At 46.8% G+C, this 18,857-nt stretch overlaps 1 protein-coding gene across 1 annotated transcript; it reads left to right on the top strand.

Moving 5' to 3' along the window:
- Positions 1–392: 392 nt before the first annotated feature.
- On the top strand, positions 393–18,025 carry LOC128973635 (patched domain-containing protein 3-like). Its single transcript, XM_054389977.1, has 6 exons — positions 393–1,133; positions 1,354–1,475; positions 2,851–2,996; positions 4,053–5,594; positions 5,629–5,680; positions 17,182–18,025. Exons 1-6 carry the CDS (start codon positions 393–395, stop codon positions 18,023–18,025), a joined length of 3,447 nt encoding a protein of 1,148 aa, XP_054245952.1.
- Positions 18,026–18,857: the final 832 nt, after the last annotated feature.

The following is an 18,857-nucleotide window of genomic DNA, read 5'->3' as shown; positions in this document are numbered from 1 at the left end:
GACCGTGCCTGGCAGAGCTGGGACTGCAGATCGTCCCGCGGGAGCTGGGCTGCAGGGCCGCACAACGGGGCTCCTGGCAGCGCTCAGCCCGACGGGCGCGGTAACGGCATCGCGGCGGAACAACAGCCCACGAGGCCGAAACCGGCAACAGAGGTCGGGGCGCGGCGGGGCGGGGCGGTGGAATCCCTGTGTCCCCGCCTGCCTGTCCCGGGAATGGAGCAGATGTCTCCGTGAGTGAGAGCAGGGAGGGCGCGCCCGCCTGCCCCGCGGGAACGGCCCTGGGCGAGGCGCTGTGGAGCTCTCGTTTTGTCTGCAGCAGCATTAGCAGAAAGCAGCTCTACTCCGACGGAGCTGTGAAGCTGCCGTCGGCATTCCGTGCTCCCGCCTCGCCCATGGAGAAGCCACAGAATCACAACGAGCGCTGCTCTTGCTGCAACACTAACTGTGTGGAGCGGCCGCTGAGGCGGCTCTTCGAAGGGCTGGGGAGCAGCGTGGCCGCCTGCCCCTGGCCCTTCGTGCTGCTGCCGCTGCTGCTGTCGGGAGCGCTGGGCGCCGGATTCATCTTCCTGCCGCAACGGCAGGCGAACGACATCGAGCAACAGTTCACACCGACGGAGGGTCCCGCCAAGGCCGACCGCGACTTCGTGCAGCAGTACTTCCCCACCAACGACTCGCAGCGCTTCTCTGCAACACGGCTGCCCACCGAGGGCGCCTACGCCGCCCTCATCGCCGTGGCGCCGGACGGACACTCCGTCCTGGAGCCGGCGGCGTGGGACGAGGTGCTGAAGCTGAACGCGGCGGTGGCAGACAGCGACTACGAGCGCCTCTGCTCCCGCAATGCCGCCTATAGCGCCTGCTGCAGCCCCAACCCGCTGCTACCGCGCACCGCCAACGCGACGGCGCCCGCCCCGCAGAACCTCACCTACCCCGGCAGCGGGGCCTCCTTCCTGGGCACCGCGCTGGGCGGTGTGAGGACGGACGCCGGCGGGCGGGTGGTGTCGGCGCGGGCCCTGAAGCTCATGTATTACCTGCAAGAGGACGGCCCCGAGGCGGCGGAGAGCCAGCGGTGGCTGGAGAGGTTCCTGCAGGACTTCCCATCAAAGCTGGCGGGAATGAATTTCACCGCCATTCAGGTAAGCAGCTGCGGGGACAGAGACCCGGGGTGCCCGGGCTGCCACGTCGCCGGCCCGCAAAGGAGCTGAAGGAGAGAAAAGGCTGGGGCGTTCTGCAGGTTGTGAGCGCCACGGGGATGTGCCAGTGCCGATGTGATGCTTAGCATTGCCGCTGCATCTGGATAAAGACCAGGGAAAAGCTACACGTGCTTCATCTTTTCTTTCCTTCTTTTAACCACAGGTGACTTACTTTACCTCGCTGTCCAGGCAGCAGGAGTTTGAGGGAAATACCAAGAGCGTGATCCCACTCTTCTCCATAACGTACTTCTTGACAATAACCTTTTCCATCGTCTCTTGCCTAAGGTAAAATTCCTTCTTCTAAGCAATGGATCAATGAGAAGTGACCTCCACCCTTCTTTACCTTGCCTGAACTGCTTTCTGCTCATGTCAAGTGAGGTCTTTCTTGAAGCTGCAGACTTGCCGTGACATTTGGTAGCAGGCACAGTCATTCCTCTGCTGCTTCTCTCCTGCTTGTGCCTGTTTCCCAGCAGCTTACACGGGGTTCATGGTCCCTGCCCCACAAACACCTGAGTGAGCTTTCAGTTCAGACTGCACACTTGAAGGCCAGTATCCATTTGTTTGTCCTCTGAAGCCATCAGCCAGTTCTGTAGTCCCTGCCTCACAAGAATCCTTTTTGTAGCTGAACTATTTAAACAACTGAAACAACTCTCTACTTGGTATCGTCTTAAGAGGCCCAAGGTGCCAAGCTGTAGCTTTGGCACCAAAATACACTGTGCCAAGGGACAGACTTGGAATGGTGAAAGGGTTCTGTGTTCCCATATGTAGGAAGGGGCCAGCCTGGCAGTAGCACAATCCTGCACAAGCACTTCTCTTGAGGAAAACTTACAGTCCAGCTTGGCAGACCCAGTGGGGTCATCACCAGAAAGATGCATCAAAATCAGACAAATCCTCATTTGTGGGGGGAGGGAAGGAATAAGTGATGCTATTGCTTCTTTCATAGCTTCTGTCCTCATCCTGCCTACACCATACCAATTAAAGATAAGTTAAAAAAGAGGAAGGAAGCAGGGGAGGGAGGAGGAGATGTACCAAGATGTTGAGCTCTCTTTGCATGTTTTTTCTGCCACCTGCTCAGTTCAGGTACAGGTGAGTGAGCTCTAGCTTCATAGATTACTGCAAATCCAGGTACAGCTTTAGGTATTCTGCTTGCTAGTAGTGTCTGAGCCTTCCTTGCTGTCTGCAGAGAACTTAACCTGTCCTTTCTCTCTGCTGGTGCAAGGTCACCATTGTACATTTGTCACCCTTATGGTTGTGTTTGTGCTTCTGAAAGAAAGTTCTACTTGAGGGATGGGCTTACTGGTTTAGTCCCTGCCTCGAGCACTGTATCCATTAAGGCAGTCCAATTTCTGCATACAGCTGTCTGACATACAGTCAAGGGCAGTTCCACCAACACATGCTTCTTGCCTTGGGGGTTAGAGGTTCTCCTACAGATCAGAACTGGGCTACAGCCTGGAAAATGTGGAAAACTGGGCAAGAGGCAACTCTTTATTCTCTCAGTCTTGCCCAGTGCTGACACCTGGGAGCTGTCCCAGCAAACAGCAGCTTTCATCAAGAGCTCTCTTCCCAGAAAGGTTGTGATTGGGGCCTGTGGTCTTCTTGTGCCAAACACCTTAGTGACATATATGACATGTGATTAAAATCTTCCTTACAATATTTTCAGGTCGAGCTGTATAAGAAATAACGTCTGGCTTGCATGCTGTGGAGTGCTTTCTGCTGGTTTAGCTGTATTGAGCAGCTTTGGACTGTTGCTCTTCTGCGGGGTGCCCTTTGTGGTCACTGTAGCAACTGCACCTTTTCTCATTCTGGGTAAGTGAGTTGGAGTCTGATACAAAACCAAAGTGGAGTTACAACAAGCTGAGAGTGTTGGTCTTCTGTTATGTGAGCATCAAGTCATGGGCAGGTCCATCCTGCAGTGAGGGGAAGAGTCACTTGTGTCCTCATAGAATGTGGTCCTCATAGAATGTAGTCCTTGCTGCTTAGGGCACACATCATTTCTTTGATTCCTGCATAATTCAAATCTATTTTCTGTTTGTTTGCTCATCAGTTTCAGAGGGTCTACATTTCAGAGAGACCCTTTTGTACACTCAGGGAAGGGCTCAAGCCAGTCTCTTCAGGTATTTTGTAGAGAACATGCAGACTTCACTCTTCCTTGGATTAGAGCAGTGCATCAAAGCCAATCGTCATTAAATGGGATGAATTGCTGTGAATTCTGCCTGCTTTCCAGAAGCAGCCTGGCTTGCTGATGTCCAGCAGCACCTTTTGACCTGCTGTTTAATTCATCTGTGAATGCCCCTCTGGGCAGTCAGTAGTGATTTCCACTCTTTTAGGCACGGCTCTATCAGCTATGCTTGCTCCTCTGTTCACACAGTCTTGCTCTCCCTTTTGATGTGACTTAACTTTCAGGGACTAGAAGAGCCCTTGAGAGAGTAACACTGGCAAAAAAAAAAAAAAAAAGGTCTGTGGTTCAAATCTCTAGATCAGGGCTGAGAGAAGTGCATTGACTCTTCATTCACAGTTGAGCATAAGAGTAGGCAGTGTATTTCAATCTCTGAAACCTGCCCCACTGGACACCTGGAGAGCAGCTACAGCACACTTGTCAGAGGTGGGCTAGGTGTGCTCAGTCCTTCAGCAGAGTAAGGGGAGGGATCAACAACCCATCAGGTCACCAGGGGGTTCTGAAGCGTAATAAATTCAGCCACATGCAAAGCATCTGTCTTCCTGTGCCTGCATACCTTGCCTCAGCACTAGAGCAACGTTCCCAGCCTCATTTTATGCAGAATGCACATTTTATTTTGTGCTTTTGTTGGGTGTTCATGGAAGCTGGCAGTTGCAGTGCAGCCTTAACTTTGTCTCCTCTTGCAGGAGTTGGCGTTGATGACATGTTCATCATGATTGCTGCCTGGGAACAAAGCTCAAGAAGAAAAGAGAAATCCAATGTTAAGTCCCTGCTGGCTGAGACTTACTCAGAAGCAGCACTTTCTGTCACCATCACCACTCTCACAGATGTTTTGGCCTTCTTCATTGGCACCTGGACTGCTTTTCCATCCGTGAGGTCATTTTGCCTCTACACAGGCACCGCTTTTGTCTTCTGCTATATCTATACCATGACCTTCTTTGGGGCAATTCTTGTATTAAATCATAAAAGGGAGCAAGGAAACCGGCACTGGCTGACTTGTATGCCCGTGGGAGGAGGTGAAGGTCAGGCCGAGTCCTGCTTGTACAACGCTTGCTGCATAGGCAACTGTTCTGGGCACTCGTCTCAGCCAGAAAGCGAGCACCCAATGAGCATATTCTTTAAGAAGCACTATGGCCCTTTCTTCACCAACAAATGGATCAAGGCCCTTGTGGTGCTGCTCTACATAGCATATCTGGCTGGCAGCATTTATGGGTGCCTACAGATCAGGGAAGGCATCGATCTTCGGAATCTGGCCAGCGACGACTCGTACGTTGGTCCATTCTATGATGATAATGAGGAATACTTCTCAGAATATGGCCCCAGGGTCATGGTTGTCATTACTGAAAGTGTAGATTACTGGAATGAGACCGTTCGCCTTGCCATTGAGAACTGCACACAGGATTTAGAGGGCATTTCATACGTAGACAAGAACCTCTCAGAGTCATGGCTGAGAATATACACAGTCCTAGGAGAAGCTATTCTGGTAAATCTAAACAATAAGACTCTTTTCCTTGATAACTTAGATAAAATTGGGAAAGTAGTGGAACAGCTTGAGTGGGACCTTAACAGGACTCAGGATGAAATCAAAGCTTCACGTTTCTTCATCCAGACAGTGAACGTGACCTCAGCTGTTGATGAGAAGAACCTCCTCCATGAGTTAAGAGAGACAGCCAGGCAGTGCAGTGTGCCATTACTGGTGTACCACCCAGCGTTCATCTACTACGATCAGTACCTGGTCATAGTGCAGAACACCATTCAGAACATTGTGGTTGCTGCCGGGGCAATGCTCATTGTCTCCCTTTTGCTCATTCCCAGCCCCTTGTGTTGCCTGTGGGTGACTTTTGCTATAGCTTCTGTCATAGTCGGTGTGGCTGGCTTCATGACATTTTGGAGCGTCAATCTAGACTCCATATCCATGATCAACCTGGTCATTTGTATAGGGTTTTCAGTAGATTTCTCTGCTCACATTTCCTATGCCTTTGTGAGCAGTGGAGAGTCCTCAGCCAACAGAAGGGCAATTGAAGCTCTGTCCCTGCTGGGTTTCCCAGTATTACAAGGTGCAGTTTCTACAATCCTGGGAGTTGTTGTCCTGGCTGCAGCCAAAACGTACATCTTTAGGACATTTTTCAAGATCATGTTCCTTGTTATTTTGTTTGGGGCTCTTCATGGTCTTGTTTTTATTCCAGTGTTTTTAACCTTTTTTGGAAACTTTGGCAGATCACCCTGCAGTACAGAACCCAGTGACAGTTCACTCCACAATAGCAAATTTGAAGACAAAGAACTTAGATATAGAAACAATAAAGACTGTCCATGAGTAAGTTAACTATTATATATATTTTTTTATATGTAGATTAAAACGCAGTGGCTTTCAGGGAACATAAACCATGAAGAAAGGGAAGGACAGAAAATACAACAGAGAAGCAAAGGCTTCAGAAAAGCCAGGCAAGAAAAATAACAGGAGAAGAAATGAAAACACAGAGAATGGATTTGCATTTCTTATTTGTGTGTGTTTGACTCTACTGCTGGTTAATCCTTTTTTTGTGACTTTTTTACTGAATGCATTAAAGTTATTTTGAACACTGACCATGGCATCAGCTTAATGGCCCACGTTACAGGTTTGTCAGGCACTCTACACTGGAGGGAAGAACTCCCACAGGTTGGCATTTCCTGCTGGTTTACCTTGATGCCATAACTCAGGTCAGCTCTGAGCCCAAAGACAATTTTCCCCCAGGAGGCTCAAACCTGGAGGTTTTACAGCAGGAGGTCAGAACTGCCTTGGACTGTAGTGGCTCATAACCCTTCAGGAGATAATGTCTGTGTAGGCTCTAATGCAGCACAAAGAACCCTTAGGGAAGACAAACCAACTGCCTGACATTTTCTATTCACGTTCTGTTCTTGGTGTCTTGTTTTCTTCCCAAGATTAAACATCATTTTGGTTTAACGAGGTTGTGTGTAGTTTCTGTTTGCTCCAGTTTGCAAAGGGATATGCCATAGGTTATTAACTTTTGTGGACCTCCTGGGTAACCCCCATGGAAGACTTTGTGCCATGGTATTTTGACATGGGAGGATTCATTAGAATCACACCCTGGTTGAGGACAAAGTGAAAAATCAACTCAGCTTTAACCTGGTCCATCCTAAACCTGTAACCCCATATGGAATCAGAGTCACGGAATACTAGGGATTGGAAGTGAGCTCTAGAGATCATCCAGTCCAACCTCCCTGCGAGAGCAGGATCACCTAGGGCAGACCACACAGGAACAGACAGGTTTTATTAGTCTCCAGAGAAGGACACTACACAACCTCTCTGAAAAGCCTGTTCTAGCGCTCTCTCACTCACCATAAAGTGTCTCCTTTTGTTGAGGTGGAAGCTCCTGTGTTCCAGCTTGTACCTGTTGTTCCTTGTCATATCGCTGGGCACCACTGAAAAGAGACCAACACCTTCATCCTGACACCCACCCCTCAGATATTTAGACATTGATCTCAGCCTTCTCAAGTCTAAACAGCCCTGAGTCTCTCAACCAACATTCTGTTGTGTTCTTATGTGGCAACCCATCCTGTGATGTGTCAATGGAACAGGGGAGCTTTCTTTGAATAAAAGCTAAGAATATATGAGGTGTAGGGACAAGACACTGGATGAAAGGCCAGGTAATAATTTGTTGTCAATATAATGACCTAGCTACTTGTTGGTAGCTCATTAAATGAATGATGGTAACTGATATTTGTAACTTTGGGGGGGAGGGGGGGAAAAGGTTTAGAAGTTATTAAAACATTTAGTCCAAATCTGCCACTGTGAAGTTTCTTCTGAGAGAGACAGCAAGTGCCTACAAGTCCAGGGTTTACCTCTGCTCCATCAGGATTTCTGACCCAGCTGCATGAGACCCAGTAGAGTGGGCAGAATCTTTCCATCTTTCCATTTCCTTCATGCTCTCTCTGTTTAGGGGTACAATGGACTGGAAGTCAAGTCAAGGACTAAGTGGCAAGCAGCCGGGAGGTCGCAAGCCGGCGCCACTCCGGGGGGTAGCTGCCGGAGCTTGCGGCGCGGCGAGAGGCCGGAAGGGACTTGAGGCGGCCGCCCTCTGCTGGGCGTGCCCTGGAACTGTCACCGGCGGGGGAGCCCAGAGGGGAGGGAGCCCGGAGGGGAGGGAGCCCAGAGGGGAGGTCAGGGAAAGGGAGGGGAGGTCAGGGAATGGGAGGGGAGGTCAGGGAAAGGGAGGGGAGGGAAGGGAAGGGAAGGGAAGGGAAGGGAAGGGAAGGGAAGGGAAGGGAAGGGAAGGGAAGGGAAGGGAAGGGAAGGGAAGGGAAGGGAAGGGAAGGGAAGGGAAGGGAAGGGAAGGGAAGGGAAGGGAAGGGAAGGGAAGGGAAGGGAAGGGAAGGGAAGGGAGGGGAGGGGAGGGGAGGGGAGGGAAAGGGAAAGGGAAAGGGAAAGGGAAAGGGAAAGGGAAAGGGAAAGGGAAAGGGAAAGGGAAAGGGAAAGGGAAAGGGAAAGGGAAAGGGAAAGGGAAAGGGAAAGGGAAAGGGAAAGGGAAAGGGAAAGGGAAAGGGAAAGGGAAAGGGAAAGGGAAAGGAAGGAGAACTGAGGGATAATTGGTAGAACAGAAGGAAGACCAGGACTTCTGCCCACGCAGTTGAGACGTTTGCTCACAGATCTTTCCAGGCAAGTGAGCTGGAAGTCAGAGATGACTTTAACTTTCTTCAAGGTGGCCCACCATACGAGCTTGTCTATTCATCAGTGTCTCTCTTTCTAAAAGACCTACCCTTTTATTGCATTTTGAACATAGCACTTTCTCTGGGTTTTGTCCTGTTCAAAGAAGTTAGCCAAATACATTTCAGACAGATAATCAACATATTAAGGCTTCAGATCCAAAGGTTTTAAGAATTTGCCTTTCTTTGCAAGACAGCCCCAAACCACACACCACCATCTTGCAGTGCCACTGGGACTAGGTGAGTTCCAGGGCTGCTAACACACTTTTCTGGGTGGTGTTACTGAGGACAGCTCAGCAGAAAGTATTTCACCAGCCCCAGCACTGCCAGGCCAGTCAGGTGGGCCCTATCACCTTCACTGCTGTTTCAGCAGCACGGGGAAGCTGGTGTCCAGGACAACAGCAGAAACCTACAGGATCTCCCAGAGGAATGAGGGAATCCTCATGGGTAGAAAGGAAAATGTGCATGGCTGAGCATATCATGTTATACCCTTTTATATTCAGTGGAGGAAAAAAAGACTTTCGTTTCAAGCCCTCTGCCCATTTGTGTACCAGGACTGGACTTTATTTGTGGAAACAAGCACTCTGTGCATCAGGACCAGCCATCCAGAAAGCCAGGCTGGCACTTGAAGGCATTCCCCCCTCCAATGAAAACTGGAAGGCAGCATACCATGACTGCAAGCATGCTTAAGACAAATCCACATTTCAGGAGACAGGAATAGCATAGCTGAAGAAAACCTGAAAGTTTCTATCAGCAAAATACAGATGCCTCAAAAAGACCCCCATAGAGGCCACCTGAGACCTTGCAAGAGAAGGATATGGAACCTGTCTGGACTGCAGGCAAACCAGAGGCCAGTGTGGGAAGCTCATTTCACAAAACCTTCCTGAGCCTTGCCAGTTCCATCCAGATCTCCAACACAGACCATAAAGATGGATCCAGTGGAGACAGTGAACACTGCCACAAAGAAGTGAGCAGGGAGAGGGAAGGCGCGGAGGCCTTGGCCCAGGAAAGTGTAAGGCGCAGACAAGCTGCCAGCTCTGGTTGTGTTCTGTGCTATAGTAGCGCACCATGGACAACTTCATCCTTTGTCAGGCTGGCCTGTAGAAGCCCTGAAGGTGTTTGGCTGCTTTATTATTTGTGGCCAAGGTCTGAGTTAATAATGAACCTGCATTAATAAATATGTTTATCTGAAGAGTTTGTCTCTGCCTCCTGCAACTCATTGCTCTGCTCCCTCAGAGAAGGGAGGAACACTTGAGGAGTCTTGGGGGGCAAGGTGGGCTGAGGGGCACTCAAGAGACAAAGACTTTGAGGGTTCAAAGGCTTGAAGAGAGCATGCCACTGCAAGTACTGCATGGACCTCATGAGGTCAGCAGAAACAAGAAACTGCACTCAGCTCTGCAGCCCGGGCAGGGCAGGAGGCTTCCTGCAGTGATCCACCCTGCACAGCAGGGGTTTATCACCCTCCAGAAAGTGTTCGGTGTGGGAGGCACTGAGAAACGGCTCGGGGCTGGAAGCTCCTCACTAAAAGGAATGGGGAAGCTGGATGCCTTTAGAGTAGAAACGAAACCCACATCCTTGTCCCACCCTTTCCACAGAATTGCTTCATGCAAACAAAGATACAGCCCAAACTTCATTTCACTGACTAGAAGAGAAGTGATACTTCAACTTCTGTGGCAGGCCAGAGCTGTGTCCCTACAGTTTCACAGTGCAGACCAGCACACCAAGTTAACCCTTGGCCCAACACATGCTAGTTTGCTTCTTGTCAGCACTTGTTCAGATTGTCACATCCATCAAGTGTAGTTGCACTATTTAGTGAACACTGCAAAATTTGCAGGGGGAAATACAATTTTCAGGATACAGGTGCAGGTGATGCTACAATTGCTGGCAGTGGTCACTGTTCTCAGATTTCTGCTCTATTCCATAATAGCAACCCTAACTGTTCAATACATTTTATTTTAAAGCTTGGATGTCCTGCACTTGTTCTTTCTCTTTATTTGAGAAATGGAATTGTCAAAGTGAATTTAAGTTGAGCAAAATGCCAGATTTTTATTTAGCTTTTGTATTTTTGCCACTGTAGCCTCTGCCTTTGAAGTCCACAACTAGCAAGGAAAGAGCCTTTGACAAAGCAAGAGTTCCTGCTGCGCAGCAGCAGGCATGCAGGCAGACCACAAGATTTTTTGTAATCAAATGGGTGCTGTGACCATAGGAAACTCTCATAAACGATTCAGGTAAAGAACTAATGATGCACAGGCAGGTTTCCAGTCAGGATTACTTCCCAGGTCAAACAGACTGATACTGTGATACTTAGTGCACAAGGAGGAGTACTCCTTTTGGCCCAGTGTCTATTGCATATCACTTAACCTCTCTTTGAGGACATGGTTTTACAGATTCTTGGGGGTTTCTCCCATTTCTCTATTAATTGCTTGCCTATAAATATCACAGCCTCAAGATCCTTGAGCATTGCTCTGTGACTTCCTCCGCTGAAGCAGCCATCCTAGGCAGTGTTGAATCCACTTCGCTTGGTTTAAATCCAGTATCTATTTGGTTTTTTTCTCATGTTTCTAGTACTGGATTTAAACTGTGGAACACTTTTGGGACATTTAAAAGATGAAGACAGACATTTCTTCTGCTGAGTACTAAACCACATTATTTCTGAAAAGCACAAGAAAATTTGGCATTTCTATGGGCAAGTAAATTGGCAAGTCCAGAGAGAGCAGTTGATTTTTTTGCATTCAGCTGCTCAGCTGTGTTTTCTGTTGCCAGTTTGGAGTATTAATTTCAAGTGTGGAAAGCAGAAATAATTCCAGTGCTCCTCTACAGGGAGGAGCAGCCAGTATTTGTATGAGCCATTCGAGACCTTGTTTTTCATAACCTAGCCCAGCTCATCCTCACATTGTCCCAAACTCAGAAGCTGCTTCTCATTTGCACAAAGACACTGAAAACAGGTTTCACTTCATAACTCTGCCATGCAGATATTTAGGGAGCGCAAATATTGAGCAGACTCTTCCCTGGTGTGATGTGCACATCCTTAGAAACAAATTTAATTAACCCCAGTTGATTTTTAACCAAGTCAGCCTTCACAGTAATCACTCAGAAGGCTGCTCAGCTAATAAATGGTCAACTTGATAAACAGAGCAGAAGGAGTTTGAAACCATGCTAGGTTTGCAATCAGAGTAAGGGCCATCTGTTCTGATTTGCTACACTAGTATTAATAGCATATAATCTACAAAATACAGCCATAATATTCATTCAGAAATATCAACAGGAATTATCAAAGCTCTTTCTGCCATGGTGACTAACTGCAATGTTCAGCAGCTCTGGAGTTTCCATAGATTTTAATTACTTCTGGGTATCTGAGGAGATCACGTTTCAAACTGTAAAAACCCTCTGTGTCTCACCCTGAGACCACTGACTTTATCAACCCCCAAATATTTGGATCTGTGTGTTCAGTGCCCATGTCACAAATTCCAAATGTCTTGCTGCTACCCATGTGAAAACTACATGGATTCTGCAGTATATTCTTCCCACCAGAGAGTGCCCAGGGAATTGCTGCATACTCATTTCTAGTCTGAGCAGCAGCTAACGAGGAGCTTGCATTAAGTTAGAAATCCTTTCTGAAGACCACCACCTTCTGTTTGAAGACCTGGACTATTTTATTCACTCTTCTGCTCAGGAAAAAAAAAAAAAAAAAAAAAGCAAAACCCAAAAAACACCACCTTGTTGCTAACCATAGGCCAGCTCTTGTGTTTTAAAACCTTAGGAGCCCTCCCTGGGAGTTTCTGCTATGAGTGAAACCTGTTAGCTTCAGCAGATCTCCTCAGTGGAGTAAGGACTTCTGTTTGTTGAAGTGCAGGCTCAGGCAGCAAACTGTGAACAGATGTTTTCTCTAAATAACATTTAAGACAACTCAAATCCTTATTCACTGAAATTATTTGGAACAAGTGTTTTCAGCAGAAATTATTTCAAACACGTAGGGCATACAGCCCAATATGTGTGTACGTATAGGTGTGCACACAAACACCTTCCTTTGATCTTTAAAGAACTGCTTCGTTTTAAAGTCAGATCACAGATTATCAGCCATATTTTTATCTTGCAAACTTCTCTTTTCACAAACAGGTTTTGCTGAAAGCGATGCTTACACAACCACCACAGCACTGCTTAGAGGGTGGGTTCTTGATTTGGAATAAGGGTTGCAGCATCAACAAGTTAACTGTGGATTTGAGCAGTTTCCAAAGAAGCAGATTAATTCTGCTGAATTTGCCCTGTGTAATACTGACCAAAAAGGGAATCTGCACTGTCCTCTTAGTCACAGCTAGCCACTGCAGCCACCACAGGAGGTGAAGGCACAGGTACATTTGCCCTGTGCCTATCTGCCCTTGTAACAGAGGCTTTTATCAAGCAGCAGCTGAGTGGTGTAGAACTGTTAAGACAGAAATGACAGTAAAAAGAGATGAGGAAGATTTCTAAAATACAAACTGTCCAGGTAATTACACAAAAGATACAATCCTTCATCACCATTGCTACACATGGCACTCCCAGGGTTTAAAGCCAAGGAGATTTACCAGACAAAGTGTGAGTTAAATTCCTGGAAATCTATGGAACAGCCATCTACATGCTCACTGAGCAGGCTTCCACAACTCATGAAAGCCAATATTATTGACTTCATGGAGAACAGGATTAGAGTGTCCACACTAAAGGTCTGATTTAAAGTTTCAGATCACATTAACGGACTTACTCATCAGAAAGACACCTCCTGTTGTGTACATTTTCTCCCTTTGTGGTTATCACCTGGATCAAAATGTTTTGATATTTAATCCTTCCAATAATCCCTGCTCAAGCCACAACACCTAGAACCTGTTTCTCAGGACTACATCCAAAAGACTTTTGAGTATCTCCAACTCCACGACCTCCTGGGCAACCTGTGGCAGTGCTTGGTCACCTTCACAATAAAAAGGTGTTTCCTGATGTTCAGAAGGAGCTTCCCACATGTCAGTCTGTGCCTCTTCTCCTGTCACTGGGCACCACTGAAAAGAGCCTGGCTCCATCCCCTTTGCATTCTCCCTTCAGAGAGCCTTCCCTTTCTCAGGCTGAACAATCCCAGCTGTCTCACCCTTTTCCTTATCTGTGATGAGCTCCAGTCCCTTAATCATCCCAACAGCCTCGGAGAACTTTTCTGAAGCTCTCCAAGGATCCTGCAATGTCTTGTTTTGTTATTATTTCTCATAATTGTCACAGGTGCAAACACCAGGGAGCAGTCAGGCTGGCATTCCACCAGCATCATAGGAGCAGCCTGTCAAGTAAGATTCATTTTGATCTATTGACTAAGTTAATTAAAACATTGGTATGGATCCATTTAGGATACAGCATTTTTATTTTACAGTGGTACTCAAGGTTTGTGCAGTAATAAGGTATGACTGAGGGCAGCTACTGTTAGTAACATTGTCACCATCAATTGAATACCTGCTTCTCTCAGACATTACCTGAAGATGAACTTGCAAGTTGGCTTCATAACATCCTGGGGTTTGGCTGCCTGGGTTCAGAGCCAAGGTAGCTCAGCTGGGACCTTGGGGAAAGGCTCCCAGAGGCAGTGCAGGCAGGCCATGGTCACAGACAGCCCCTGGTCTTTGGGAAATGCTTGTAAGCTGAGGCTCCATCACCCAGAGCTATGGCCACTGCTGTTTCAGGGTCCTGCCACAGCCTGTCTGTTGCCTGTGATCTGGATGCAGATCACACCTGCAGGCTGACATGCATGTTATCAGGCATTATTTGATCCAGAAAGAGCAAGAAACGGACATGGATGAATTTGCAGGAACATGAAGCTCATAGTTCATCCTGCAAACTCCTTTTATGCAACAGGGGGGATGTTTTGATGAATTTCCTGGGGCAAAAAGTGCATCTGTGAGCACATTTTCCAAAGGAACATTAGGGCTCTTTGCCATTATATCTGTATTTATGTCGCTGCTGTTTAGAACATATCTGACTAATTGGATTTGTGGTTGTACCCAAAGAAGGGGAGACAACTGTTTTAGCAGTTTGGCTAAATTTTATATGACTTCAGGCTCTGACTGAAAAATTAAGTTTTCCAAGTACTGTGCTGGAGTCATAATTATCTTATTACTGAATATGGATCTTGCTAATGGGATCTTTCCTCTGATAACAGGATTGAGAGTTTGGAAACTGAGAGCACAGATTCTTTAAAAATACACCCCATGCAGTAACTCTGTCTGAGATTAATTGCAAAGACCAAACAACATTATCACTAAAAGCCTTCTGTTAAACACAGATACAGGTTTGTTTTTTTTTTATAAGTAATTTGCCTAATTGCGATTCAGATTTTGATCAAAACATCATTTTTCAGGAAGCAATGACAGCTACAGCTTTCTTCAAACAATTATGTTTCACAGCAGCGAATGAATCAAAAAAGCCCTTTTAAACTAATCTAGAAGCATAAGCAAGAACTTCAAGGTCCTGTTTGCTTTCCAGTTATGATGTTTGGTAGTAGAGAACAGCACTTTATCACTGCTTCCACAGCACTGTGGCTTGCTTCTGTGTTTTTGCAGTCCATTCTGTTGCTTGTGGGTAACTTTTCCTTCTCCTCTGGCTCATTGCTGCTTTCAGGATATCAAACATGTCATCTGTGTGGATTTGTTAGGCTGTTTTTCTGGTCATATATTCTATGTATTTGTCAGAGACAAATGGAAGATTAGTCAGGGCTCTGCCCTTGCTGTCTTACCCTGCATTACAAACTGCTGCTCTCAGAAAAAATTCTAATTGCCCCGGCTGCAGCTGAAAGTCACTTTGCCAGAGCATTTTTCAAGATCAGGTTTCTTACTATAATTTTGGGGGCTGGCAACTCTCTTCTTTTTATTCAAATGTTCTAGTCTCTGGGACATTCATGACAAATCCACAGAAATTAAAGCGAAAAGCCACAGAAGAAATGACCTCCTTCAGCAAACCCTCACAATACAAGCACCATTGGTAGATTATGAAAATCCAGCTTTCACAGTGCTGCTTTGAAGACTGATTGCTTTGGCCAAGGAGCAGCACTAGCTGCAGCCAGCTAAGGTTGGTGCTTCAGTTTCATAGAATCAGGCCTGTCTTTAACAAGACTAAACCAAACAGGTTCGGTTACAACTGCACCATGCATGAGAGATTCTCATATCTACTTAACAAAACAACTTGACTGCCTATGTTCATCCATGTATGTACTAGTCTCAGGAGCTGGGGATGCAAGCTCTGGAGATCTCTTGCTTGACATGACACTGTCAAGCTCTGGCTCCTTTTCTTCTCTCTTCCTCATTTCTTCTCTAGTTTCACAAAATCATATCCACTTCTGCTTCTATCAACATAACGCAATAGTGACTTACAAAATACAGGGTGGATGACTTTGTTTTGAAGTGACAAGAGATTGCTTTTTCAAATGTAGGGCATCATCAAACAACTTTCAACACCTTAAAGTAATAGTAATATAATTTATATACAAATTATATGAAGATTTTCAGTGTGTTTCACTTGATTATGGCTTAATTCTTGGATTACCAAAGGAAATATCTGGGCAGAGTGCAATAACCACAATACTAGAAGCCTACTGGGCAAATCAAAGCGTGTCTAGAGAAATACAACTAATGGCCTTTAAATCACTGAATCGTTGGCAAATCATGCCTTATGAATTTGCCACATTGAAGGGGAGGGCAGCTCTTTGGAGGGACAAGTAGATTAAGAAACTGCTCATTAATTTCAACCATGCCAAATGCAAGGCCTTGCACCTGGGATGGAAAGCCCCCTGCACTACTCCTACACATGAGATAGCCAGGCTCCACAACACTATGGGCTAGGGACTCACTGGCTGGGAGCAGCTTGGATGAACAGGACCAGAGAAGCCTGAAAAGCAATGACCACAAAGGAGCTGGCTACACACACTGGCATCAGTGAAGGCTAACAGCCAACAGAAGCACAGTCTGTAGATTGAGGCAAGTGATTCTTCACCTTTACTCACCACATTTTACTCATTACATTACTCGTCACGGAAAGAGTAATTGGCCAGTGGAATGTGCTGCCCAGGGAGGTGGTGGAGTCACTATTGCTGGAGGTGTTCAGAAAAAGATTGGATGTAGCACTTGGAGCCATGGTTTAGTTGTCAGGAGGTGTTAGGTAATAGGTTGGACTTGATGATCTCTGAGGTCTTTTCCAACCTGGTTGATTCTGTGATTACACCACAGCAGGAACCCTGGTCCAAGTATGGACCTGCCAGTATAAGAAAGATATAGATAAGCTTGAGTCAGTTCAGCAGAAGACCAGCAGGATCACAGAATCACAGCATGTTAGGGGTTGGAAGGGACCTCTAGAGATCATCCAGTCCAACCGCCCTCTCAGAGCAGGATCACCTAGGGCAGGCCGCACAGAAACAGGTGGGTTTTGAAAGTCTCCAGAGAAGGAGACTCCCTTTGAACCTCTCTGAAGAGCCTGTTCTAGCACTCTGTAACTCTCACTGTAAAGAAATTTCTCCTCATGTTGAGGTGGAAGCTCCTGTGTTCCAGCTTGTGCCTGTTGTTCCTTGTCCTATCGCTGGGCACCACTGAAAAAAGACCAACACCTTCATCCTGACACCCACCCCTCAGATATTTATAGACACTGATAAGATCCCCTCTCAGCCTTCTCTTCTCACGACTAAACAGCCACTCAGTCTTTTTTCAAGGATCACAGGATCACAGGATGTTAGGGGTTGGAAGGGACCTCCAAAGATCATCGAGTCCAACCCTGCTGCCAGAGCAGGAGCAGAGAATCTAGCACAAGTCTCACGGGAACATATCCAGATGGGCCTTAAAAGTCTCCAGAGAAGGAAGACTCCACAACCTCTCTGGGCAGCCTGTTCCAGTGCTCTGTGACCCTCACAGTGAAGAAGTTCCTCCTCACGTTGAGGCGGAACCTCTCGTGCTGTAGTTTATATCCATTACCCCCTGTCCTGTCACAGGGTGCAACTGAAAAAAGAAAAGAAGGAGAAAAACCCGTGCCGCCTGGTGACCGGCCACCTCCGGCGCCATTCCAGCCCATTTTGGCCGGTCACAGGCCCTTGGGGCTTCCCCTCGCAGCCGCCTGAACCTTGCATATCGGCAGAGGAAGGCATTCAACAGAGGGTGGGCGCGATAGCTTCTGGGCTCCCGCCTCCTTCCGAATACAAAGGGGTTTCGCTGCCTCTTCGGCAGAGAGGCGGCAACGGCACGGGTGGCATTGCCACCGGAGAGCTTGGCACCGCGGAACTGCTGCCCAAACCGGGCCCTCCAGCATCCCCTGCGCTCACCCACAAGAAAGATATCCAAGTCCCCAAATCACCCTCATAGCGCAAGAAAGATATCCAAGTCCCCGAATCATCCTCATAGCGCAAGAAAGATATCCAAGTCCCCAAATCATCCTCATAGCACAAGAAAGATATCCAAGTCCCGGAATCATCCTTATAGCGCAAGAAAGATATGCAAGTCCCCGAATCATCCTTATAGCGCAAGAAAGATATCCAAGTCCCCGAATCATCCTCATAGCGCAAGAAAGATATCCAAGTCCCCGAATCATCCTTATAGCGCAAGAAAGATATCCAAGTCCCGGAATCATCCTTATAGCGCAAGAAAGATATCCAAGTCCCCGAATCATCCTTATAGCGCAAGAAAGATATCCAAGTCCCCGAATCATCCTTATAGCGCAAGAAAGATATGCAAGTCCCCGAATCATCCTTATAGCGCAAGAAAGATATGCAAGTCCCCGAATCATCCTTATAGCGCAAGAAAGATATCCAAGTCCCCGAATCATCCTTATAGCGCAAGAAAGATATCCAAGTCCCCGAATCATCCTTATAGCGCAAGAAAGATATGCAAGTCCCCGAATCATCCTTATAGCGCAAGAAAGATATCCAAGTCCCCGAATCATCCTCATAGCGCAAGATATCCAAGTCCCGGAATCATCCTTATAGCGCAAGAAAGATATCCAAGTCCCCGAATCATCCTCATAGCGCAAGATATCCAAGTCCCCGAATCATCCTTATAGCACAAGAAAGATATGCAAGTCCCCGAATCACCCTCATAGCTCTCCATGGGACTCTCTCCAGTAGATCCCTGTCTCTCTTGAACTGGGAAGCCCCGAACTGGGCACACTATTGTGGATGGCTAGGGGCTGGTGCATCAGAGCTCTGAGAAGCTGAGGGAAGTGGGCTATTTGGCCTGGCAAAGAGGTGGTTTCAGGGGGACATCATAGTCCATCGATACTCCACACACTGGAGAATACTATGAGAGCTACAATGGACATCTCAGAGTCAATGATAATTAGGTCTAAAAGGGAGAAACAATAGAAGAACAATAGTCCCATATTAAGACACTATGAACAAAATTTCCTTCAGTGTCTTTGGGTATCTGCTCATTAAACAATGGCAGGTGTTAGGATTTAGGAAAAGGTGGACTAGAAGAGCAGATGAGGGATGAAAAAATTAAGACAAACATACACTTTAGGTTTTTCTTTTAAATGTAATTTATTATTCTTGTTTATTTGGGTTTTCATAAAAAGTGGTTAATTAATAAAAAAGCAGTTGCTTTACTGTATACTTTGCAGCTGGAAAACTGTTAATATTTTTGCAGACATAGAGGGAAAAAACACTTAGATCTTTGAGAAGAAACCTTTGAAATTCACAACATCTAGAAGTCTTTCAAAAAGAGGCCCATATTTCTATACATTTGATAATACATAAAAAAAAGTAACGCATTAAGGAGATAACTGTGACAAAATTGGTGATAAGTCTATGCTGCTTTACA

This window comes from Indicator indicator, chromosome 20, assembly GCF_027791375.1.
Source record: "Indicator indicator isolate 239-I01 chromosome 20, UM_Iind_1.1, whole genome shotgun sequence".
In the NCBI taxonomy this organism is placed as follows: Eukaryota; Metazoa; Chordata; class Aves; order Piciformes; family Indicatoridae; genus Indicator; species Indicator indicator.
This window is presented reverse-complemented; position numbering and strand designations above follow the sequence as displayed.

What these genes read in the sequence shown, in the direction of transcription:
- LOC128973635 (XM_054389977.1), top strand. Translation starts at nt 393, where the DNA reads ATGGAGAAGCCACAGAATCACAACGAGCGCTGCTCTTGCTGCAACACT. An exon ending in TCCATCGTCTCTTGCCTAAG is followed by an intron (nt 1,476 to 2,850) that starts GTAAAATTCCTT and finishes CAATATTTTCAG; the next exon opens with GTCGAGCTGTATAAGAAATA. An exon ending in CTTTGGCAGATCACCCTGCA is followed by an intron (nt 5,595 to 5,628) that starts GTACAGAACCCA and finishes ACTCCACAATAG; the next exon opens with CAAATTTGAAGACAAAGAAC.